We start from the raw sequence: 27,027 nt of genomic DNA on the forward strand, positions 1-27,027 counted from the left end.
ATTTACTGGCATGTCTCAGATATTTGGTCTCAACTCTGTTATATTGATAATTATGTGGTAATTTCCTTATGCATGCCTCTATTGGATGTGTATTGTTTGCTCTTTTAATCACTTTTTTTGCATTTAAGAAGGTTTAGAGTTGTATTCTATTTGTTATCTTTGTACTTGGATCTTTAAAAATGTTCTTAGTTTCATTTTCTTTCTTAACCTTTTACTATCTGGTTTATCACTTTTATGGTTCTCATGAGTTCCTTAGGGATGATGAGGATAGGAATGTAATGTCTATCGTGGTAGCCAAGAAGACCCCAGAGTGAGCCTTAACCCTACCCCTGGCAAGGGAGCCCTAGCTGTGTGAAAAGTTCAAAGGCCAGAGGTAGAGGATGATGATATGAGTACAGCTACAACTTGGACTTGGGGAAACAAAGAGATTCCCCATAGCTCATTTTCTGTACTCAAAGCACAATCAGACACAGTTCGGGAACCAGGATCCACCTGAAGTCTGATGTACTGTTATCCTCTGGTTGAAGGGGTCCCTGGATAACTAATGGGCACAGAAATATGCTCACCTGCCGGGACACATGACTTAAATGGCTGTGGAAGCCCAAGCTTTGTGATTCTGCCCTTTCCAACAACAGAAAAAAGTATCACAATGAAAGGTCTTAAGCTAACTGGGAATGATGTCAGTGATGAAGGCCCAGTTGAAGTCTAAGGAATGAGGGAATACACTTTCACACAAAAGTATACATACATTGACACTACATACATACACTTAGAATTAGAAATTAGAAATACTCATTTCTAATTCTGAAAAAATTCATCCATCCACTGGCAGGCTGAAAATAAGTCCACATTTCTGGAAGATCAAAGGAAAAAATGCTCTCAATCAAACATTTTAGTCTTTAATGTTAATAAAGGTTCTCTGAGGAGAAGCACTGTTCAAATTATATGTAACATGAAAGTGCAGGCATAGAGCGTGATCCAATAAAACAGTTAATTCTCCATTGGTGCAGTTCTGTTTAAACCGACATTACAGAGTACAGGACTGAACTATCACATAATCAAATGATGCCATTTAAATGGATAAAGACTCATTCCATTTGCTTCTTTGCAGGGACAACTCTGCAAATGACTGTTGCTTTCATTTAGGGAAGATTAAGAAATAATATGATCTGAGCAAAGTAGAGAAGGAAACCAACCTTAAACATGTTGGTGGTCAGGTGGCAACAAAATGACCTCCCTACCAAGAATCCTTGCCAATTAAAGTTAATTGGGTACTGTGCAGGGAGAAGGCTGTCTGTAGAAGAAAAAAACCTAGTGGTTTATTATATAATGCTTTGTACAAGGGGGTAAGAGAAGATCACAGTCATATCCATTTAACACGTTTTGCATAGCCCTCGGTGTTCTGGGTGGTTGGGGGAGAAACTCAACCACCATTTTCCTGAACACTGATCCATTTCTATAAAAGACTAGAGTGCCTTTTATGAGCCAGTGGTTAAGTAGTGGTAGCAATTTGCAATTGTGCTAAATAAACTGTTCTCTTTGGGAAAGAGTGCTATGGGAAATCCTACTTTAGATCTGGAAAGAATACTAGGGCTAAGTATTTTCAACCTCCTAAAATATTTCATTGTTTTCCATGTGATACACTTCACAAAATAAAACAACTGATTGCAAACCATGCTTAGTTAATAATGTCACACCAACTCATCATATAGCTTAAGCCATGTCTTTATACTTGATGTAGCTGCTTATGAAAATCTGTTCTGTATAGTTTCCTAAGTAGCCTGGAAACATACTGTAGTGATTTGAACAGTGGCCCCCAAAAGATATGTCTACATCCTAATTTTTGGAATCTATGAATGTTACCTGATTTGGAAAAGGGATCTTTGCAGATATAAATAATTTAAGGATTCTGAGATGAAGAGATCATCCTAGAACATCTTGGTGGGCCCTAAATCCAACTGACAAGTATCCTTACAAAAGAAAAGCAGAAAGAGATTTAAGACAGAAGAGGAGGAGGCAGCGTGAACATGGATACAGAGATTGGAGTGACTCATTGATCCACAAGTCAGTAAATGCTGACAGTCATCAGAACCTGGAAGAGGCAAAGGATGGAATCTCTCCCAAAGTCTCTGGAGGGAGTGCAGCCTGGCCAATTTTGGGCTTCTGGCCTCCAGAACTGTGAGAAAATCATTTCACTTGTTCTAAGCCACCCAGTTTGTGGTAATTTGTTACAGCAGCCTTAGGAAACTAATACACATGTTTACCAAACAGAAAAGTAACTTGAAGACTCTAGACAAAGAGATACAAAGGCAGAGGCCAGTGAAATCTGGCCCTTGTCCACAGCTTCAGAAATGCCAAACCTCCAGGGAACAGACATTCTGTGAAGTCTGAGAAACCTCAGACTACAGGAACACCAATCAATTCAGACCTATTTTTCTTAAAATGAAGAATGAAGGCTAGATCTAATGACTATTATAATTTTCCTTCCATCTTTAGAGAAAAGCAGCAGACTTACATGATAAGCCTGATTTCAATTTTATAAGCTAGCTAGATTAAATAGCATCAGATCCAAGGTTTCTAGAGAAGCATTTTTACTCAAGGCAGAGTACAAGAGTCTGCTTTATCTTGCTGTAGAAACATCCCAAGCATGAGGCAGAACATAAAATGCCGAATAAAGGATAGGAATGTAAGCGCAGTACTCAGGCAGATATCTGCAAAGTGATAGGAAATATATTTACCAAACTGGTCTCATGAATCTGCTTTTGATAAGAAAAGGAATTTGGGGTTTTTAAAAAAATGAATACAGGCAAACAAAATAGCTTTAGTGTATCCTGGGTAGAGAGGTATGAGTTCTCTCTATATATGGAGGCACACACATATGCACAGATTTGTATATGTTATCATAAAGAAACAATAAAAGGATAAACCAAAAGCTTTTTCAAAAAAATGGCTACCTCTGGGAGTGAGGGAGAAAACAAGGAGAGAAAGACAAAAGCTAGATCTCTGTATGTATTTTGTGTCATAATTAGATATATGAACCAAGCAAGTATCTTACACAGTCAAATATGAAATTAAAAATCTTTAAAGAAAGGAATATGGGCCCAGGGACAGACTACCCAAACTGGTCTACTGGTTTCACCAACAAATTTGGGACAAATTATTTAAATTCTGTGTCTCAGTTTACTCATCTGTAAAATGAGGATAACAAAAACACCTCATAGGGGTTGTTACAAGAATTAAATGGCTCAATTTATGTAAAGGGCTTAGCGTGGTATTAAGCTCATGGTAACTGCTGAATAAATTCTAGCTGCGCTTATTATTTTATCATCATTGTCATAGTCTCAGCTTTACTTCTAAAAGCAGAAGTATGCAGCTAAGTTTTCCTATCTATCTAGTCCATAAAAGTAATCATTGATGGGGCAAAGGAGATGTGAGTTCATGGCTCAACTAAAACATGCGTGGTTCAGCTCCCAAAGATAGGATTTCCAAGCAAGAAGCCCACCAAAAACTCCAGCCAACACTCTATAGGGCACAAGGTAATGCAGAAACTTCACAAAATAAAACACGGCATTTGATGTTAAAGATTATGAATGAAGGATCTAGATGTTGACATTGACCTAGGTAATGAAGTTGAGAAGTTTTACAAGTTCTTAATTGTGTGCCTATTTTATATGCACTGGTAGTTTCCCCCAAAAGTTCTTGAAACAAAAAAGCTTTGTACTTACCAGATATCTGCTCATTTATGGTCAAAGAGGGGATTCACAGACTAACATACAGCCCAGAAGCTATGCCAAGCCCAACAGTGCATGTACATCTTGGCCCCTCAGATGCATGCAGAAACAAAGGAGGCCTCACTATGAATTCAATTAGAATATCAATGCTTATAACCTGCCAGAGCCACAAAATGAAAATGTCCTTCATGGACAGCTCTGGCTTTTACTGCTCTCATTAACATCTCTCAGTAGGCAGTTTCTTAAAGCATAGCTAGTCTGAACATTTCTGTGACATTTTTTAGAGGAAAAGTCAAAACATTTACTTCCTGTATGACACAAAAGGGAAAACTATCTGGTCCATGTGAATGAAGCAGAGAAACAGATTAGTTCTGATTCACAGTCACTTAAATATGAAACTATACACAAATGACCACAAACAGATGTGTCACCCTCAAAGCACACACACAAAAAAAAAAACAGCTGCAAATGTGGTAACTATATTTAATCAAAAGGAACTAACTGTAAGTGATTTTCTTAGAATTATACAATCTTCAGATGGGAAAAAAAGGTGTTCAGGTAATCTAAAAGAAACAACCACCTAAAGCAGAGAAAACCTAGCGAAGAACACAAGTTTGTTCTTATATGATGACACAAGGTACCCAGTATTATCAAGCTACTGTGTCCCATGTTAATTTTTCCAATGGAGCAAAGCTTATTCAATTTCTAAGTTTGAAGCTTTAAAGATCATGTAAATATTTTTTCACAGAAATATTTTTCAAATAGCTTAAAATAATTCTCAGTTTTCTTACAAAGAAAAAACAGGGCAATTTTTTATGGCTTTGGGTTGACAGCAACTGAAACATCAATTACCATAAAGAAATGTACTTTTGGGCAACTTAGGTAGGTTTGATTATTCCCCTTACCCACTACCCAAAAGTGGTGGTATGCATCCCAGTGATGGAGGAGAGGGAGTAATTGAGTCTGAGTTCGAGATCTGGGCAATTTTCATGTAAAAGATAACATCTGAGGTTTACTTTGCAAGTTTTTCTCCCATCCCTCATTATCCCTTTTTTGTACAGTAAGTGTGCATTTGAAAGCTTGGTAGTTTTTATCTACTGTAGGTCAGAAAACCAAATAATTAAGCATGTTAGAAATACAGGCTCTATTTGAGGGTGTGTTTTCTGCCGAGTTAAAATGTATGAGCTTTTCACTCTGCTGCTATGAAAGTCTGCTGCTTTGAAAGTCTTAGACATAATAAATGAGACTATGGAACTACAGATGATATGCCATCAATTCTTTAAGATAGGTTATGTCTTATAGACCAGATGATATACATGAAAATATTCTGGCTTTTGAGAAAGAATAGAAGACTTTTTAATACATTCATATTAGTTGTCTAGTACTATGTGCTTTTTCTAGGGCAACTGGCTTTTAAAAAAATATCTTAAAAAAAAGATTTTATTTATTTGTCAGAGAGAGAAAGAACGAACAAGCAGAGGGAGTGGCAGGCAGAGTGAGAAGCAGTCTCCTGGCTGAGCAGGGAGCCCAAAGCAGGACTGGATCCCAGGACCCTGGGATCATGACCTGAACTGAAGGCAGATGCTTAATGAAGTGAGCCACCCAGGCGCCCCTAAAAACATCTTTAAGAGTATGGACCCTTTTGAGAATCAGAAGAAGGCTGCTAGCATATGCATACATAACAAAACACTTTAAAAACTTACCCTTGAAAGCCTGTATACAATTTGTAGAAGCTACCAAAGCCCCTGAACAATACGTGCAACTCACACACCCCAAGAACTCTTCTCTAGAGGATAAATCAGGGGTAGGCATAAACAGGAATCCCACTGAAACACTAAACATCAAAGAAAATACGAATCTATTAATGCAGCTGATTAAGCCCCAGTGAAACAATCATTTACACTGCATTTCAATGACAAACTCCCATTACAAACAAAAGGTTTCAGTCAGAAAAAAAGAAACTCCCATCCTTTCAAGAAGAAAAGAGACAAGACAGGCAGCAAATTAATGATTTTTTTCATGAACCCTTTAGAGAAATGAGTCACGGGACAAATGGCCAGCTCAAGGAAGGACAACTGTGCCTGCAGGGAGACACAGGACAGGAGCTTATGCTTACCTGGGGCAGAAGCCACAGCAGGAACATTTAACCTAGAAATTTTGACAAATTCCTGGGGGCAAAGTAGGGACAACCAAGAGAGAAGGAAGTTCCTGGGGGCTAAAGTGAGAGCGGGTTCCAACCTTCTTGTAAGCTTTTTCTCTAGAAACCCAACTAGGCTCTCACAGGGAAGATGGTGGAAAATATGGAGAAGGCTCCCCCAGTGGTGCTGTCTGGGTCTCTGCTGCTCTGTGTCCTGGCTCCCTTACTGGAAAAAAAAAAAAAAAGCTTCACCTGCAGGGGAAGGCTATCTGGTGAGGGCACTGGTGTAATTTCACAAGCGCTGGGAAGAAGGGAAAGTACCCAACCCCAGCCTTAATCAAGAGGCGGGAGAACTGTAAGGACAGAGACTGAGCATACCGTAAGATACTGGCTACAGGCAGATGGTGGGGGGGGGGGGGGACAGGAGGCTGGGACAAAAGAAAAGCTCTAGAGTCCACTTCCTCATCTCAACCCCAGAAACAGGACCGCTAAACATCTCAAAGACTGAGAGTAATCAGAAGGTTAGTGAACAATGTCATTCTCCAGTGCTCTACCACTATGCTAAAGCCTCCAGTGATAGTAACAGTGGCTTATACTGGGAGAGGTGCAAAAGACAGAATCTCTCCTGAGGACAAGCACAAAGGGAAGATTCTAATCCAAGACAGCAGAGAAAAACAAGGTCACCAGAAGAATTAGAAGGAAGTCTCTGGTGCCCACAGCAGTAACACATTTCAAATACCCTCTTACACTGAGAGTGGCAGTATAAACTGATGAAGCCTTTTTGGAAAACAGCCTGGCATTTCCTCAGACGGTTAACTAGGGTTAGGATATGGCTCAGCAATTCCACACCTAGGTATATACTCAAGACAACTGAAAACATATGTCCATACAGAAACTTGTACATGAATATTCACAGTAGCATTATTCGTATTACTCCAAAGACAGAGACAACCCCAATGTCCATTAATTAATGAATGGATAAATAAAATGTGATATACCCATACAATGGAATATCATTCAGTCATTAAAAGAAATAAACTACTGATACATGCTCTAACATGGATGAACCCTGAAAACATTGTGCTAAGTTTAAGAAGCCAGACACAAAAGGCTGTATATTAGATGATTCCATTTATATGAAATGTCCAGAACAGGCAAATCTGTAGAGACAGAAGTTAGATTAGTGGCTGCCAGGGGCTGGCAGTAGGGGAATTAGAGAGTAACTGCTAATGGGTAAGGGGTTTCTTTCTGGGGTGATGAAAATGTTCTATATTTAGACTGTGGTTATGGTTATACAGTTCTGTGACTAGACTAAAACCTACTGAATTATACATTTTTAAAAGATGAACTGCATGGTATAAGAATTTTATTTCATCGATTGACTTCATTTCTTCGATGAAATAAAATTCTTATACCATGCAGTTCATCTTTTAAAAATGTATAATTCAGGGCGCCTGGGTGGCTCAGTGGGTTAAGCCTCTGCCTTCGGCTCAGGTCATGATCTCAGGGTCCTGGGATCGAGGCCCGCATCGGGCTCTCTGCTCAGCGGGGAGCCTGCTTTCTCCTCTCTCTCTCTATGCCTGCCTCTCTGCATACTTGTGATCTCTTTCTCTCTGTTTCAAATAAATAAATAAAATCTTTAAAAAAAAATGTATAATTCAGTAGGTTTTAGTCTAGTCACAGAACTGTATAACCATAACCACAGTCCTGTCTTATGATCTCCCTGATATGAGGGATAGGAGATGCAACATGGGGGGTTAAGGGGGTAGGAGAAGAGTAAATGAAACAAGATGGGATTGGGAGGGAGACAAACCATAAGTGACTCTTAATCTCACAAAACAAACTGAGGGTTGATGGGGGGTTGGGAGGGGGGTGGGATTATGGACACTGGGGAGGGTATGTGCTATGGTGAGTGCTGTGAAGTGTGTAAACCTGGTGATTCACAGACCTGTACCCCTGGGGATAAAAATATATTATATGTTTATAAAAAATAAAAAAATAAAAAAAAGAATTTTATTTCATAAAAGATGCATAAAATGTTTTCTTTTTGAAAAGGGCAACTGTTGTGGCATCAGTGGACATCACCTTAGAGGCCCTGACATCCACTCCCACCCAACAATAACAAAGTACCCCTCCTCCTTAATGTGGGATCTGCACAGACTGGGTAGGGAGCCTGGACTGTCACTACCACCCAGTAGTAATGTAGTACCCCTCACCACCTCCACTACCGCTGCTATCAGTACAGGCCACAGGGTGGGGATTTCCACCCCCACCAAGTAATAGGGAGACACCCCTCTCCTGGTCCCAGAGAGATAAAAGAACTATCTTCCTAGAGACTAACAGAAGTAAGATGGGAAGCCTAGGAATTCTGCAACTGGTGGTACAGAGTCAGCACCCGACCTCCCCACTGGCCTGGTTACTACAGAGGCTTATTAGAACAGATTTAAATAAGACTTACTATCTGATAATATAATACCAAAAAAGTCCAGAATACAACAGAAAATCACTTACTGTACTAAGAACTGGGAATGAGAGGAGACAATCAATAGACACCAACACTGAGATGACACAGATACTGGAATCATCTGACAAGGAGTTTAAAGCAGCCATCATAAAAGTGCTTCAATAAGAAATTAGAAACACTTTTGAAACAAATTGAAAGTTTCAGCAGAGAAATAGAGGGTGTAAAGAATAACCAAATAAAAAATCTGAAATGGAATAATACAATAACTGAAATAACAAACTCAAGGGATAGGCTCAATAGAAGAATGGAATTAACACAATAAAAAGAATCTGTGAACAAGAGAAATTGCCCAATCTGATCAAAAGAAAGAATATATACTGAAAAAAAGAGAAGAGTCTGAGGGACCTCTGGGGAAGTCTAGAAAGATCTAACATTCATGCAATTGAAGTCCCAAAAGAAGAGGAGAAAGAAGATGGAGCTGAAAAAATGGATGAAGTAATAATGGCTGAAAAATTCCCCAGATTGGCAGAAGATATAAACATAAATTCAAGAAGCTGATCAGACTCCAAACAGGATAAACCAAAAGAAATCCATGCCCATGCACATTATAATCAAACTTTGGGAATAAAGACAAAGAGAAATCTTGAAAGCAACTGGAAAAGAAATGACTGATTACCTGTAGGGGAGCAACTACTTGAATGAGAGCAGATTTCTCACAAGAAACCATGGCGGCCAAAAGAAAGTAATACATATTTCAAGTGCAGAAAGAAAAGTACCGTCAAGCCAGAATTCTGTATCAAGTGAAAATATCCTTCAGGAATGAAGGCAAAATTAAGACATTCTCAAAAGAAGAAAAACAAAGAGAACTGATCACCAGCAGACTTATCCTAAAAGAATGGCTAAAGGGAGTTCTTTAAACAGAAAGGAAATGAACAAAAGGAATGTTGGGGCATCAGGAATAAAGGAAGAATCAGAGTAAAAATATGAGTAAATATAATAAACCATCCTTCTCTTGAGTTTTATAAATAATGTTTGTTGTTTGAAGCAAAAATTATAACATTGTCTAGTACAGTTCTCAAGGTATGTAGAAAGAATATTCAAGACAATTATATTATAAAGGTGGGGATGGATAAATGAACCTAGATGGTAGTAAGGTTTCTTCGCTTTTCTTTCTTCTTTTTTTCTTTTTAAGTAGATTCCACACCCAACATGAGGCTTGAACACATGACCCTGAGATCAAGAGTTGCAGGCTCTACTGACTGAGGCAGCCAGGTGCCCCAGTGGTTAAGGTTTCTATATTTCATTTCAAGTGATAAAATGTAGAGAACACATTAAAAAAGGTTCTTCTTTTTAAAGGTTGCATCCCAAGAGCAACCACTAAAAATCTACACAAAGATATACACTCAAAACCATTACAGAAAAGTCAACATGGAATTCAAAAAAATGTTCAAGTAATCCATAGAAAATAAAACAGAGAAACCAAAAAACAGAGAGAATAGAAAACAAACAACAAAATGGCAGACATAAACTAAATCATACCAAAAGTTACATTAACTATAAGTGGCTTAAATATTCCAATTAAAAGAGATTGAAAGAGTAGTTTTAAAAATGACCTAACTGGGGGCACCCAGGTGGGTTGAGTATCTGACTCTTGATTAAGGCTCAGGTCATGATCTCAGGGCTGTGGATCAAGCCCTGCATTAGGCTCTGCGCTCACTAGGAAGTCTGCTTGAGATTCTCTCTCTCCTGCTTTCTCAGCTCCTCCCCCAAATCATGCTCTCTCTTTCTCAAGTAACGTATCTTTTTTAAAAAAATGACCCAATGATATATCATCTATAAGAAATTCACTTCAAATATAATCATATATATGTTACAAGTAAAAGGATGGAAAAATATACAATGTAAACACGAATCAAAAGAAAGCCACAAACTATATTAATATTAGACAGTGCAGATTCCAGAGCAAACAAAATTATCAAAGACAGAGAGGGACATTAAATGATGCTAAATTCACCCAGATATAGCAGTCCTAAATATGTATGCACCTAACAAAAGAGCTTCAAAATATATAAAGCAAAACCGACAGAATGGAGAGGAGAAAGACACAAGTCCATAATTACAGTTGGAGACTTCTACAGCCCTCTCTAAACAATTGATAAAACTACTAGGCAGAATATCCATGAGGATACAGAGGAACACTGTCAAGGACCCAACAACAGCATAATACACAGTCTGTAAGTACCCATAAAATGAAACATTTACAAAAGAAAAACCATATCCTTAGCTATAAAACAAACCTTGACAAATGTAAAAATATGTGAAATTGTAGAGATTATGTTCTCCATCAAAACTGGATTCAGGGGGCGCCTGGGTGGCTCAGTGGGTTAAAGCCTCTGCCTTCAGCTCAGGTCATGATCCCAGGGTTCTGGGATCGAGCCCTGCATGGGGCTCTCTGCTTGTCAGGGAGCCTGCTTCCCCTCCTCTCTCTCTGCCTGCCTCTCTGCCTACTTGTGATCTCTGTCTGTCAAATAAATAAAAATAAATAAAAAAAACTGGATTCAGACTAGAATCAGTCACAGAAAGAAAGCAGGGAAGTCTTCAAATGCTTGGAAACTAAACAACATACTTCTAAAAAGCCATGGATCAAAGATAAAGTCTTAAGAAAAATAAAAAAATACACTGAAGTGGATAAAAATGAAAACAAACACATCAAAATTAATGAGATGCAGCTAAAGAAATGTTTAAAGGGAAATTTATAGGCATGCCTGGGTGGCTCAGTTGGTTAAGCATCTACCTTCAGCTTGGGTCATGATCTCAGGGTCCTGGGACTGAGCCCCACATAAAGTTCCTTGCTCAGCAGGGAGCCTATTCTCCCTCTCTCTCTGTCCCTCCCTCCTGCTTGTGCTCACTCTCTCTCTCTCTTTCTCAAATAAATAAAACCTTTACAAAATCAAAGGGAAATTTATAGAGTTAAAATTCTTACATTAGAAAAGAGGGAAAAAAAGTGAAGAAAAGTCTCAAATAGGCAAAGCGCCCACCTTAAGAATCTAGAAAAAGAACCAAGTAAACCTAGAACAAGAAGAAAGTAAATAATAAAAATAAGAACAGAAATCAGTGGAATTGAAGAGAAAAAAATATGAGATGATTTCATTGATTTATGAAAATTTGAGCAACACAATAAATTATGTAGTATTGGATTATAGCCCCAAGTATTAAATAAATGTATGTGAGTCCATACTGACATTATTACAAATTTTTTTAAATGACGGAAGGACCCAAGGAGATTATTCTAATTGCTTAATTTTGGGAAACAATCAGATTGTCTACCATAAAGCTCTTGGCACATAAAATTTCAATAAATGGTAGCTATGAGAGGGAGTTATAATAATGTCCATGTTATAATGACAAAATAAATTATTTCAGAGACATGAAATAAACCGGCAAGGCAAAACATGGAATCATTCTCTTCTAATGCCAAAGCTAGTTTTGTTCTACTATACCAGGTTCTCTCTTTTATAACAGAATGTGAAACATAAAGTTAAAAATTTGCTTCTGGTAGTCAGGTACCCTATCCCTTGCAACAAAAGACTGCTATTCTCACTGAACTGGAGGCATTAGGACTTAAGACCCAAAACTACTGAGTCCTTTTATGCTCTGGGGCTGTCTGTCCTAAATGGAAAAGTAGCAGTTTCTTTCTCATCATGCTATAGTCAAACCCTCCTCTAGACAGATGGGAAATTTGTTTTGTTCCTGTTTACATGCATTTTATTCCCTAAGATTTTCTGCATGAAACAGACACAAATAAACACACTCTGATATTTTACTGTGCCCAGAAAGATTTTAAGCAAAAGATGGAAATGAAAAGTGACCTCTGAGAGAGAGACAAATGCTCTCTCTGGATGACACCCTAAAGCATGGCACCCCTGACCTACCTTGTGTGAGGGTAGGTGGAACCTATGACTTGCTTCTAGCCAATAGAATATGTCAAATGTGATGGAATGTCACTTCCTTGATTAGGTTATGTTGTGTGGCAAATGTGATGGGAGGTCATTCCCATGATTATGTTATACTATATAAGACTCAGTCTTAACAGCTGGAGCAAAAGATTCTCCCCTTGTTGACTTTGAAAAAGTAAGCTGCCATGTTTTGAGAGGATGTATGGAGAAGGCCACATGGCAAAAAGCTATGAGCAGTCTCTACTCTTATACTCTCATATGAGCAGGGGGTAGTCTTCCACCAAAAGCCAGCAAAAACCCGGGATCTCAATCCTCTAGCTGCAAGATGAATTCTGCCAACAATATGAATGAGGGTGTAAGTGAATTCTTCCTCCAGAACACAGCCCAGTCAGAACACTGATTGCAGCCTTGAAAGACCTGGAACAGAGAACCTAGGGATGCTGTGCCCAGACTTCTGACTCACAGAAACTGAGATAATAAACATTTGCTGTTTTAAGCCACTAGCTTTGTGATCATTTGTAATGTAGCAATAGTTAACTAATATACTCCCTTTCCTCTGCAGCTAAAGAAGTCTACTCATAGAAGTGAAGACACACAACGTCAGGTTCTCATCATTTAATTATCATAGAGGAAAGTCTGTAGGATCCGTCAAAAGCCATTCCCAAGTCCAAGTATAGCTCTGGCACTTTGTTGTCCTTGAGGTAGAAGATAACCAGCCTCAGGGCACCTGGGTAGCTTAGTTAAGTGTCTGCCTTTAGCTCAGGTCATGATCCCAGGGTCCTGAGATTGAGCCCTGAGTTGGACTCTTTGCTTAGCAGGGCATCTGCTTCTCCTTCTCCCTTTGCCCTTCCCCACTCTCATGTTCCCTCTCATGCTCTCTCTCAAATAAATAAATAAAATCTTAAGAAAAAAACCAGGATGACCAGCCTCAACAGAAGTGATTCATTTTCTTTGGGCTGGCAGTGCTCTGAAGTCTATAAAGCCCATCAAAGCCTATAGCTCAGACGTTTAACATATCCTTCCCCTCTCCAACCATAACCTTCTCATCAATCCCTACTTGCACTGCCTCCCACCTGCCAAATTAGCTATTTCCAATCAAGGCCAGATCTCTGGATCCTTTGCAATTCCCCAAGTCTGGCTCCTTTTGACTTCTTGGCTAGGGGAGGCCTTATATTCTAAAGCCAGGCACTTAAGTGTCATCACCAAAATGAAATCGGTGTGATGATTACTGTTTTCCCAAAGGGAAAAGAAAATGGAATCTTTCTTAAAAACCAGAAACGTTCATAAGAAAACAAGTCTATCCCTTGGCACATAGTTTAATCCTCACATCTCTAAGATCTGGCCATTGTGGGTGTGTAGGCAGAAGGAAGCTGTCTATTTTTTTAAGTCTAAAAATTAAATATCTGATCTCACCTCCGCAGGCTTCTTGTGTTCATTTGGAATTCTGGATTTGCTCCTATACATTGAGCCAGAAGTAAAGGAAGTGGAAGGACCTGAAAAAGATAATTAGGCAAAAAATACTGAGACTTGCTAATATTAAAAAATGTCACATAACTAAATGTCATCCAAGAGAAAATGAAAGGTATGATGGAGAAGAGCACGGTGATCTCATACCACTGAGGAAAACAGTTAAATTGCAATCAAGAAAGACTCATAATGGAGCTTAACGACATTTATAGGTGACCTCCCAGCATATAAAAGCTTCCACGGTGCTAATGCTGAGGAGGTTTGATTTGGTGTAATCATACTTCACAACATTTTGGAACAACATGATTCATGTTCCACCTAGAGAAAATGTATCTGTAAAAGCAACCGGAAAAACTAAAAAATGTGAGGCAAGTAATCTGTGGATCCTTTGGCCCTCCCCCAAATGCTACAAATGATGATTCATCCAGTCAAACATTTAATACCTAGTTACAGTTGGAATTGTAGGGCCTGTAATTTATGCTCTTGTACTTTTTGTTCTTTCTATAGAGCAAAGCACTGCTAAATCATTATTAGATTTGGCTTTTGTTGTTTTGGCAAATGAAAAGTGAAGAACAAATTGCTATATGCCACAAAAAACCAATTTTCCCACCTATCTATTTTTAATGAAATTTAAATGAATAAGAACAATAGTACCCTAATCTTTCCTTCCTAGAAACATTATTTTTTAACCATTGAAAGAAACATGAAATAGCTTGTCCTCAAGTCAAAGAATAAACTCTCAAAGAGTTCAGATACAGAATTACCAACTGTTGGCCAGTTCCACTCACTTTCGTCTGAGCTGTCACTGCTGCTGAGTGTTCTATGGCGTTTCATCCTGGAGCATCCTGGGAAAAAGAACAACACTGAATAAAATAGTCAAAACACACACACACACACACACACACACACACACACACACACACACACACCCATTTCAAGGGCAGTCAACACTGCTGTACAGATCCCAAGAAGCAGCAGCAGGCAAATCATGCAGATCAAATGATTTCTGTCAAAAATATCCTCAAATGACCTACAGTGATGGGAGAAGGGTACTATCAAATTCTCCAACACAGAGGGTAACAAAGACTGAAGAGGAAGATGCCCAAGCAGCCCTGGACCAATGGTCCAGAACCAGCTGCCTCAGATGTGGCCACATGACCACAGTCCATCCAAACAAAAGCAGGTAGCCATGCGGCCATCACCAGCCAGGGAACCCCAGTAGGTCAGGAGCAGGAGAGGTAAAAAGCATTTGCAAGGCAGAGCTCTCACGGGTCAAGGTCAAAAGGCACAAGATACACTTGGCTGAAGAAAGAACAAGTGAGTCCCACCTTTATGTCCCACCTTTAAGGACATAACCATACTGCTTTTCTGTCTGTCCTTTCCCCCTTTCTTTCTCCCTGCCCCATCCCTCAAACAACTAGCCTAATTTAAAATTACATCTATACATATGCCACAAGGAATGTTATAAGAAAGCTCCTATAGGGGTGCCTGGGTGGCTCAGTCAGTTAAGCATCTGACTCTTGGTTTCAGCTCAAATCATGGCTCAGGCCATGATCTCAGGGTAGTGAGACTGAGCCCCGTATCGGGGCTTTCTGCTGGGCACGGAGCCTGCTTAAGATTTTCTTTATCTTCCTCTGCCCCCACCTCCTCCCTCCCTCAAAAAAAAGGTTGGGAGTAAACAGACTTTAGGAAAATAATCCAGCCAGTCATTAAAGAAATAAGTAAGAATTGAACAATAAAGTGCCCTGGGCAAGGGGTGTGTGTGTGCCAGTACCCAGTGTTGTTACATTATATTATCTACAATGTCCAATTTCAAACAAAAACTATGAGACATGCAAAGAAACAGGAAAGTATGACCTACACACCAGAAAAAAATTGTGAGAGCAACCAGATAACAGATTCGACAGGTAAAGACTTCAAGTTAGCCATACAAATATGTTCAAAGAGCTTTAAAAAAAGCCCAAAAACCACGATTAAAGAAATAAAGGAAGGGGGTGCCTGGGTGGCTCCGTCGGTTAGCATCTGCCTTTGGCTCAGGTCATGATCTAGGGTCCTGGGATCAAGCCCCACACTGAGCTCTCTGTTCAGCACTGCCTCTCCCTCTTCCTCTGCCTGCCACTCGCCTTGCTTGTGCTCTCTCTGCCCCCTGTCAAATAAATAAATAAATAAAATCTTTTAAAAAAAAAAGGAAAGTAAAAAAAGAAGGAAGGTAAGAATATCAATAAAGAGGTAGAAAGTATAAAAAAGGACCAACTGGTAATTCTGGCATTGAAAAGTACAATAACTGAAATGAAAAAATTCACTAAAGGGGCCCAACAGTAAATTTGAACTGGAAAAATAATTAGTGAACTTGAAATAGATCAAAACAGACTACCCAAGCCAAAGAACAGAAGAGAAAAAAAGATGAAGAAAAATGAACAAGACCTCAGAGAGCTATGCGGCACCATTAAGTGCACTAACATATATGGGAGTACCAGAAGGAAAGGATAAAGGAGCAGAAAAAAATATTCAAAAAAATTATGGCTGGGGCACCTGGGTGGATCAGTCAGTTAAATGTCCAACTCGTGATTTCGGCTCAGGTCATGATCTCAGGGTTGTGAGATCAAGCCTGGCATCAGGCTCTGAGCTCAGCACAGAATCTGCTTGAGATTCTCTCTGTCCCTCTGCACTCCCCACCTCTCCAAAATAAATAAATCTTGGGGTGCCTGGGTGGCTTAGTTGGTTAAGCATCTGCCTTCAGCTCAGGCCATGATCCGAGGGTCCTGGGATAGAGGATGTCAGGCTCTCTGCTCAGGGGGTGACTGCTTCTCCCTCTCCCCCTGCTGCTCCCCCTGCTTGTGCTCGCTCGCTCTCTCTCTCTCTCTCACTGTCAAATAAATAAATAAATAAATACTTAAGAAAAAGAATTATACAATATAAGTAAATCTTTAAAAAATGATGGCTGAAAACTCCCCAAATTTACTGGAAAAAAATTAATTTGCACATTCAGGAAGCTCAACAAACTTTAAGTAATTTATACTACCATGACTACCACTACTGTCTGCAAAGAGATCCACAAACAGGTAGATCACAGTAAAATTGCTGAAAGCCAGACAAGGAGAAAATCCTAAAAGTAGCAAGGGAAAATTGACTCATCACTTATAAGGTAACTCCAATAAGATTAACAGTTGACTTTTCACCAGAAACAGTGAAGTCAGAAGGTAGTAAGATAAGATATTCTAAGTGCTCTACAGTGCTCGTTGCACGTATCAGCTAATATATTAAGAATCATGATGTACATTTTAAATGATTGGATTGTATGGTATGTAAATCATATCTCAATAGGAGCTATTCTTAGAAAAACTAAAAGGATTAGCACAAGTATCAAAATCATTGATCAAAATTCTATTTGACCTACTGTTAAAGTCAACTGAATATTTTTAAAAATTGAGATATAACTGATATATAACACTAAATTTGTTTCAGGTGCACAACATAATGATTCATTGTTTGTATATACTATGAAAGTTAAAGACTATTTTTAATAAGCTTGTTTTATTTCTTTTTAGAGGGAGGGAGGAGAAATGGACAGAAGGAGAGAGAGAATCTTAAGTAGGTTCCATGCTCATGCAGAGCCTGACATAGGGCTTGATTTCCCAACCCTGGGATCATGACCCGAGCTGAAATCAAGAGTTGAACGTTTAACCGACTGAGTTACCCAGGTGTTATGAAGGCTATTTCTTTAAATAGAATGTTATCCTTCTATCATATAAATTTTGGGGGCTACATCTGACTCCTTAGTGCAAAACTTAAGACATTCAAAGGCTCTTCTAAAGTGCAAACAAAACCAACAGTAACAAAATATAAAAAAAGTATTGTATATAAAATCCATCAAAAAGTAATGTGTAATTTAAAGTCACAATGGATACAGAAATTAAAACAAAATAAAAGTAATATTTTTCTAATTGTTTCCTATTGAATGCACTTATTCCCTATTGAGTAGCACCTCATTTGTCCGATATTATTGGGATGTTCTATATATGTAAACTTTAGAGAGAAATGCTATGCCCAAGCATTTAAAATTCTGATATCAATGGGAACTTTTCTAAAATACATATTTATTAGTATTTTATTATTGCAGTAACAAGTTACCACAAACTCAGTGGCTTAAAACAACACAAATTTATTATTGTCTGATACTAGTATCACTGGGCTAAAATCAAGATATCAGCAGGATTGCATTCCTTTCTGGAGGCTAGAGTAGAGAATCCATTTCCTTGCCTTTTCTATCTTCTAGAAGCCATTCATATTCCTTAGATCTTGGCCATCTTCCTCAATCTTTAAAGCCAGCAATACTGCGTGTCTCTGACCCTGCTTCTGTCATCACACCTCACTCTCCGACCCTCTCTTCTGCCTCCTTCTTCCACTTTAAACTACCCTTGTGATTATTTCAGGTTCACCCAGAAAATCCAGGATAATGTCCCTATTTTATTAAAGTCATCTGATTAGCAGCCCTAATTCTCCTTTGCCATGTAACCTAACATATTCATAGGTTCCAGGGATTAGGGCACAGACATTCTGCCAACCACAACTTAATATATATTTTGCATTATTAAAAGTAAAGTCCACAAATATGCCTGACAGATTTCTGATGAAGGTAGAAAAGTAATTCAACAGAGGAAAGATAGCCTTTTCAACAAATGGTACTGGCACGATAGTAAAAAAGACAGACAGACAGAAAGAAAGAAAGAAAGAAAGGAAAGGAAAGGAAAGGAAAAGAAAAAAAAAGAACCTCAACTCAAGTCTCATACCTTATACAAAAGTTAACTCAAAATGGCTCATGGACTTAAACGTAAAACTATAAAACTTTTAGAAAAGCATAGGAGAAAATCTTCAGGATCAAGGGCTAAGCAAAGAGTTCTTTGACTTGACACCAAAAGCATGATCTGTCAAAGAAAACTTCATCTGCATCAAAATGAAAAAAACAAAAATAAAAACAAAAAACAACTAGTTCTGCAAAAGACTGTTGAGAAGATACAAAAACAAGCCACAGAACAGGACAAAATCTTTATAAACCACACATCCGACAATGGACTTGTATCTAGAATATGTAAAGAACTCTCAAAACTAAACAGTCAGGGAACAAATGGTTCTGCTAAAAATGGGCACCTGGGAGGCTCAGTTGGTTAAGCATTTGATTCTTGATTCCAGCTCAGGTCATGATCTCAGGGTCATGAGGTTGAGCCCCACATTGGGCTCCGGGCTCAGTGAGGAGTCTACTTGAGATTCTTTCCCTCTGCTCCTTCTTCTGCTCTCTCTCTCTCTCAAATAAATAATAAATCTTTTAAGAAAATGGTTGGAGAATATCTGAATGTCTAAAAGACTTGAACAGATATTTCATCAAAAAACAGTAAGAATGGTAAATAAGCACATGAAAAGATACTCGGTATCATGAGCCATTAGGGAAATGCAAATTAAAACCACAATTGCTGCACTAAAAAAATAGTGATAATTCAAATGGTGAAGATGTGAAGAAACTATATCACTCATACATTGGTGGTGGGAATGTAAAATAGTACAGCTAATCTAAAAAACAATTTGGCTATTTCTTTAAAAATTAGGGGCGCCTGGGTGGCTCAGTGGGTTAAGCCGCTGCCTTTGGCTCAGGTCATGATCTCGGAGTCCTGGGATCGAGCCCCACATCGGGCTCTCTGCTCTCTCGGGGAGCCTGCTTCCTCCTCTCTCTCTGCCTGCCTCTCTGCCTGCTTGTGATCTCTCTGTCAAAAAAAAAAAAAAAAAAAAATTAAACATGCCACTACCATAGGACCTAGGAATTGCACTCGTGGGCATTTAGCCCAGAGAAATGAAAACTTACATTCACACAAAATCCTGTACACAAATGTTTATAGCAGCTTTATTCATAATGGCCCCAAACTGGAAACAACTCAGATGTCTTCTAACAGGTGAATGGTTAAACAATCTGTGGAACATCCATATCATAGAATACTACTCAGCAGTAAAAAGGAATAAACTATTAATACATGCTATAACATGAAAAACATACATAAAACATGTAAAAAACTCAGCAAAGAATGCTCAGTGAAAGAAGTCATAAACACAAGCTCACTTATTGTGTAATTCCATTTATACAAAATGTCTAAAGCAGTGGTTGCCTAGGATTGGGAGTGGGAATGCGGACTGACTACAAATGAGCATGAAGCTTTTTTGGCAGGGGGAGGGTGACAGAAATGTTCTAAAACTGGACAGTAGTGATGGTAAATACAGTGATGTAAATTATACCTTAATAAAGCTTAAAAAGACCTTTAAAAGTTATTGTAACGACCCATGAGAATTTGGGGGCAGAGTCAAGAAGAGTTAGCAATAGAAAAATTCTGTGTCTTCTGAACATTACTTCATAATGGGGATTGAAGACAGCATACAAGAAATAGTTATATCCTCCAAAAACTCTCAGTGAGGAAAGCCAACTGAGCATGGACCTTACCCTCTCTCCTCACTTCCCTGAGTTTCAGGAGACCCATGACTTCTTATGAGATAGATATTCCTCTCATCCGAAGTTCTGGTCTTAGGAACTTTGGCTAAAACAGTATCCCCATTTTCTTTACATTAATTAATTAGTTGATTGATTAATGTTCTTTTTATGTTTTTATTTTAATTCCAGTTAACATACAATGATATATTAGTCTCAGGTGTACAATATAGTAATTTCCATTGTCTATAATATTCTGTTCTTTAGAAGTTGGTTATCAAACTGTTCATGATCAAGGGAGGCACACATTTTTTAAAAGATTTTTATTTTTTTTATTTATTTTTTCTATTTTTTCAGCATAACAGTATTCATTATTTTTGCACCACACCCAGTGCTCCATCCAATCCGTGCCCTCTACAATACCCACCACCTGGTGCCCCCAACCTCCCACCCCCCACCCCTTCAAAATTCTCAGATCGTTTTTCAGAGTCCATAGTCTCTCATGGTTCACCTCCCCTTCCAATTTCCCTCAACTCCCTTCTCCTCTCCATCTCCCCTTGTCCTCCATGCTATTTGTTATGCTCCACAAATAAGTGAAACCATATGATAATTGACTCTCTCTGCTTGAACATTTTTAAAAAGATTTTACTTATTTATTAGAGAGAGAGAGAGAGAGAGAGAGCAAGCACAGGCAGAGTGGCAGGCAGAGGCAGAGGGCGAAGCAGGCTCCCTGCCGAGCAAGGAGCCCGATGTGGGACTCGATCCCAGGTTGCTGGGATCACGACCTGAGCCAAAGGCAGCCGCTTAACCAACTGAGCCACCCAGGTGTCCCAAGGGAGGCACACATTTTTAAGAAGCTGCAAAATTTTGTGTTTTTTAAAAACTATTACAGTAACAATCACTTTTTATGAATGATGGAAACAAAAAACTCTTGCATTATCAGTAAAGAGTCTCAGAAACAGATTAACTAACACCAGTTTAACACCAGTCCTGGGAAATAAGAATGAATTGTTAATGATTTCGAAAAGGAAAACAAAGCAAGCAAAATTTTTGGGTTTGGGCTGTTACAGTGCATTGATCTGTCTGTCCATTTCTGTGATAGCGCTGCTGTTTTAATTACTGAACGAAAATGACAAAGAACAGTAAATGCAGCACAATAAGAGTACATCTTTAGATCTGTCTTTATTATTTCTAATTACAAAAGTCCTATAAATATCACCATCATCCATCAGCCATTTTACAGATGAGAAAATTGGGGTTCAGAAATATTTAAGGGACATGCTTGGAGCCACATGGCCACCAGAGGGCAGAACTGGCAGGTATATCTGGAATGGGTACTCCAAGTTGACCCTGAGAACTTAGGCAGGCTGGGTGAATGACAGCAGGAATGCTGCCCCTTCTAAGGCCAGCCTTCTCAGCGTGACCTTGGAGGCCCACAGTATTCTGGTTCCAATCTGTCAGGCCACATCAGCTGCTGTTCCCCTACCTCCAGCACATACTAGGCCCAGTGAGATTCCATGAACACCTCTTACTTCATACTTGGTGGCCTTCGTCAGGAGCTCTTCCCTCTGTCTACAGTTCCTTCTTTGTTAACCCTCATCAGCCCGTTTTTCCCTAACCAGGTCCTACCTATTTGTTAGATTCCCATCAATGAAGCTCTCCAGGTATCCCTCTCTCACTCCTTTGCTTTCTGAGTCTCTGTGCATGTAAAAAGTCCCTTGCTTACACTCTAAATATTCTTTACATGGTCAGCCGTGCCACTATACCACAAACATCTTAAAAGCTGGGACAATGTCACATTCATCTTTTTTTTTTTTTAAAGATTTTATTTATTTATTTGACAGACAGAGATCCCAAGTAGTCAGAGAGGCAGGCAGAGAGAGAGGGGGAAAGCAGGCTCCCCACTGAGCAGAAAGCCAGATGTGGGACTTGATCCCAGGACCCTGGGATCAGGGCCTGAGCCGAAGGCAGAGGCTCAACCCACTGAGCCACCCAGGCGCCCCTGTCACATTCATCTTTTACTCCCAAGTCTTAGCAGTGTCCTGCACAAAGTAAACATTCCAAAGAGTAATAGACTCTACGGTTGTACCTAGCTTTACCTAGCTAACACGCCCACCTCCCAGCTACTGCTGGTTCGCTGCTAATGGTTCACAGCTGTCCCTCTCACTAATAAGCACAGGGGTCCTGTCAGGGAGCTGATACTCCCCCAGTCTCCCTCCAGGTGGGGGCCAGCAACTAGTTCTACATTCTCCCCCTACTCTCCTCAAAACATGATAAGGCTAGACTTTTTAAAATTAATTAATTAATTAATGTTTTTATTGTGTTATGTTAAATAAAATAAACCATTACTTTTTGATGCAGTGTTCCAAGATTACTCAGCCATCAGAAAGGATGAATATGCAACTTTTGCATCAACATGGATGGGACGTGAGGCTAGACTTTTCTAAGACCACATCCTTACTTTAGCTCCTTTTTCCCTACACTCTTGTCCTCCTCCCTTATCAGTTTCTCCGAGCATTCCTTCAATAAATCATATACGTTCAAATATTGTCTCAGGTTCTGCTTCTAGGCACCCATACTACTCAAGGCAATATGCAAATCTTCACTAAGTGGTATACTTTTCAAAGTACTTCAGAATAAAATTTTTTGTTAAGTAAAACCATAAGTAAGTACAGTGTAATCTTGGAGTAACTTCATGATGCACCGTATATTTGGATATCTTATTCAGCTGTTTATTTTCTAATCCTCTGTTCAGGGTAGAGACTTTATAAAGGCATCCTTTTCTTCCTTACCTCCCACACTGAGTATTCCTTTGTTTTGGCAGAAATGAAATGTGCACCAGCCCTCACCTTGCACCCTTGGGAACAGTAATTTGAGGGCAGTTTTCAGATCTTATTCCTGCCATAATCTCAACCAAAATGATTAACAGCATGCTGATTTATTTTAACTGTGACTGTAAGCCAGGCAAAATACAAATGTATAAAGTAAATGCCTTCCTTGGGTGAAACTCCCTGTTAAAGGAGCACTGTCTGGAAGTTAACCCAACTGGGATTATTTGGGACTGGAATCTAAGTCTGTGGTTTGGTGGCTACTTGACTCCCCATTAATATTCCCACAGAAGAGCAGGGAGGCAAGGAAAAGTGATTAACTTAAACACAGCCCTTTCCTTCTATATGCCCAAGAGACAGACTTTTGAAGTGTATGGTCAGTGCAAGGAGCTCCTTTTCACTGCCCTCTGTGGGGCCACGCAGCAGTTTAAAACATAATCTAAGGCTGTGCTTTAAACATAGTCACACCCTTTGAGCCAGGAATTCTCCTTCCAACATTCATCTTTGAAAAATAATCCAAAACACAGAAAATAATTATGGACAAAAATGTCCACTAAAACTCCACAATAAAAATAATAACTGAAACCTGGCTATGAAACAAAAGAGGAATAATTAAAGCATATTAATGTCATATTTCATTTAATCACCTAAACGTGGTATAAGGGGAAAATTTTATGTTAACATGTTAAGTGGAAAAACAGCCTAAAATTGGTTTTACAGTGAGATTACATGAAATAAAATATATAGAAAACAGATGAAGGCCATAAGCCAATTTACTAATATTAGTTACATTAGTAACATTAAAGTGATGGATTTTGGGGTGATAAAAACCATTCTTTCCAAATTTTTCCATTGTCCACATTTCTCCAGTATACAAATAGGGTACTTATAATTAGAAAAAAACTACTTCTAAGTTTTCAAGGTATTTGTCCCTCATGCCACCCGCAAATGATGCAGCTGACCTGAAACACTGAAGCTATAAAAATAGCTGTCACTGCCATTCAATATGGGCATTAAGCAGAGCTGGGGAAAAAATCCAGAAAAGCACGATACAATCAACTGGATAGAGAAGACTCCATATCATAAAGGTAGTCAAAAAGCACAAAACTTTGCATTTTGGTAAAGACAAATATCTACAGCAGTGGTCCTCAACTGAAGGCAATTTCACCCTCCAAGAGACACATGGTGATATGGAGACACATTTTTGGTTGTCACGACTGGGAAGGAGAGTGTTACTGGTATCTACAGGGTTAGAGGTTAGAAAGGCTGCTAACCGGGGCGCCTGGGTGGCTCAGTGGTTAGAGCCTCTGCCTTTGGCTCGGGTCGTGATCTCAGGGTCCTGGGATCGAGCCCCGCATCAGGCTCTCTGCTCAGCGGGGAGCTTGCCTCCTCCTCCTGTCTCTCTCTGCCTGCCTCTCTGCCTACTTGTGATCTGTCAAATAAATAAAAAAAAAAATCTTTAAAAAAAAAAAGAAAGGTTGCTAACCATTTCTACAGCCCACAGGATAGTCTCTTACAATGCACTGATGTATCTGGTCCAAGCTGTCAATATTGCCAAGGTTGAGTAATCTTGCTCTACAAGGATGAAGCTGAAATAAGACTCAAGAAGAGTGCAGAAATGATTGACTTGAGTTTATTCACCTACTCACAGAGTAAAAGTAACAAAGGGGCACTCCCTGAAACCTAAAGGCTATTTTATCAAAAAGAAAGCAGGACTTTGAGCAATGCTTAGGGAACTTAGAGAACTCATCAGCTCAAGAAGTGGAACAGAATGAAAATGTAAACAGGTTCAAGAAGAACTGAGATAAAATCAGGGTGGATAAATTCATGATGGTATTTGGAAGTAATCCTTAAGTAAAGAAACATCTGTAAGTCCAGCTCCCTTAGGCTTTCAGGAAAATATCCTCCAGAGCCCTGAACAGAGACAGACATTTGAGTTAGGTCACTAGTCAGACCAGAGCAGAATTCTTCTTATATCCTTAAGGGTCAAGTCCTGCCCATGGGGGCAAAGAACCTCCTAAAGTCTTCCTTCAACAGAAATAATGAATGCTATAAATATGTTTCCTGAGCTGATTAGGTCTGCTTTGGGGAAAACAATACTAAACTCCACGCTGAAGCCATTTGAGTCTACTGCCTATGGTTTAATTCTCTACAAAATTTACCCATCACACTGCTTTGATGCAATGTTGTGGAAACAAAACTTCCCTTCAAGTCTGTTCACCTCGCATATCTTTCTTCTCTACCACATTTCAGTAGTCCAGTGACTAAAGCCATAAATATCTATCTAGGAACTGAGTAAACAAAAAAATAAGAAAAAGAACATAGCCTACATATTTTACTGCTTCTCCTCATCCCCAACAAATCTTTGTCTTGAAAAAAGAGATACCAGAGGCGCCTGGGTGGCTCAGTCGTTAAGCATCTGCCTTTGGCTCAGGTCATGATCCTAGGGTGCTGGGATGGAGTCTGCTTTGGGTTCCCTGCTCAGCTTCTCCTTCTCCCACTCCCCCTGCTTGTGTTCCCTCTCTCACTGTCTCTCTCTGTCAAATAAATAAAATTCTTAAAAAGAGAGAGAGAAAGATACCAGAAGTTGGAGTAGATAAACTTTTATGTACTTTCTAAAAGACAACTACCTCCGTCTCAGTGATTGTGTGTGTATGTATGTGTCATTTCAAACCTTGTTTTTAAAAAGAAAGACATGTCATGTGACTCATGAGATCCCTGTGACCAGATGAGGAAACTGGATGTCAACTCTTTTCCAAAGCCCTCAAAATGCATTAAAGAAAAAAGAAGAAAGTACAGATTTATCTGGGTAGGCTCCTGCCACTCAGAGAAGTATTTCCATGTCAGCCACAGTTACCTCTATTGCCAGGAAGCAGGCTTACCCTCTTCAATATATAGACTTGTTAACAGATTATTTGGGGATATCAAACCTCCTGAGTAGGAATCATCTTGCATAGAAAGGCCAGGCTGGGAAGGAAGTTTAAATCAGGGTTCAGTAAACTCTTTCTGGAAAGGACCAGCTAGCAAATATTTTTGGCTTTATGAACCATATGGTCTCTGTTGCAACTACTCAAATCTGCCATTGTAGCATGAAAGCAGTCACAGACAGTACATAAACAAATGAGGATGGCTCCGCTCCAATAAAACTTTATTATACTGAAATTTGAATTTCGTGTAATTTTCATGTCATGAAATATTATTCTTCATTTTTTAACCACTTAAAAATGTAAAAACCATTCCTAGCTCACAGGCCACGCAGAAAAAGGTGGCAGGCTAGATCTGACTTGCAGGCCATAGGTTGTCAACCTCTGGTCTAAACTACAAGAAATATTTATTATTTATAATATTTATAAATATTATAATGTAAAACACATATATAAATATTTATAAATATTTATTTATTTTAATTTTAATTCTTTTAAAGTAGGCTCCACGCCCAGCAGGAAGCCCAATACAGGGCTTGAACTCATGACCCTGAGATTAAGAGCTGAGCTGAGATCAAGAGTCAGATGCTCACAGACTGAGCCACCCAGGCACCCCAAGAAACATTTTAATGAAAAAAAGAATATTGAAAATCAGAAGTCTACAATTGAATTATCACTCTCCTAACATCACCCCCACCTTAATCTCTCAGCCCACTGTTTGTCTGATACAGACCTCACTGGAAGGTTTCAGCCTGGGTGGCCTATTCTGTGATATTATCTTGACAGATTTTAATGGTCGTAGTCCTTTCTAAATTAAAATGTTTTATGCCTTTTAAGGGAAAAAAGCCCCATTTCCAGTAAATTTTTTTTTAAAAATTAGCAGTACATGTTCTTTTTAATTTATGTACATATATTCAACAATTTCAACTACCCAAATAAGCAAGGCTTGGCATTTTAAGAATAAAAAGAGATATATGTACAAAACATGAATCTTTTTAAGATAAAATACCATTTGCAAATAAGACTTCTTAAGAATAAAGTAAATCAATAAGAA

The 27,027-nt window shown here is 39.0% G+C and overlaps 1 protein-coding gene across 8 annotated transcripts in view; it reads right to left on the reverse strand.

Moving 5' to 3' along the window:
* The window catches only part of JADE3 (jade family PHD finger 3), a 134,393-nt gene that overhangs the window by 46,474 nt on the left and 60,892 nt on the right, over positions 1-27,027 (reverse strand). For all 8 annotated transcript variants that reach the window (XM_047714986.1, XM_047714984.1, XM_047714991.1 and 5 more), the window contains exons 2-3: positions 14,544-14,600; positions 13,702-13,781 (exon numbers count right to left, since the gene is read on the reverse strand). In XM_047714986.1, the coding sequence (XP_047570942.1) occupies positions 13,702-13,781; positions 14,544-14,589 (126 nt within the window). In that variant the 5' untranslated portion in view covers positions 14,590-14,600. The remainder of the gene's footprint in view (positions 1-13,701; positions 13,782-14,543; positions 14,601-27,027) is intronic.

The sequence above is a fragment of the Lutra lutra genome, chromosome X, assembly GCF_902655055.1.
Source record: "Lutra lutra chromosome X, mLutLut1.2, whole genome shotgun sequence".
Classification (NCBI taxonomy): Eukaryota; Metazoa; Chordata; class Mammalia; order Carnivora; family Mustelidae; genus Lutra; species Lutra lutra.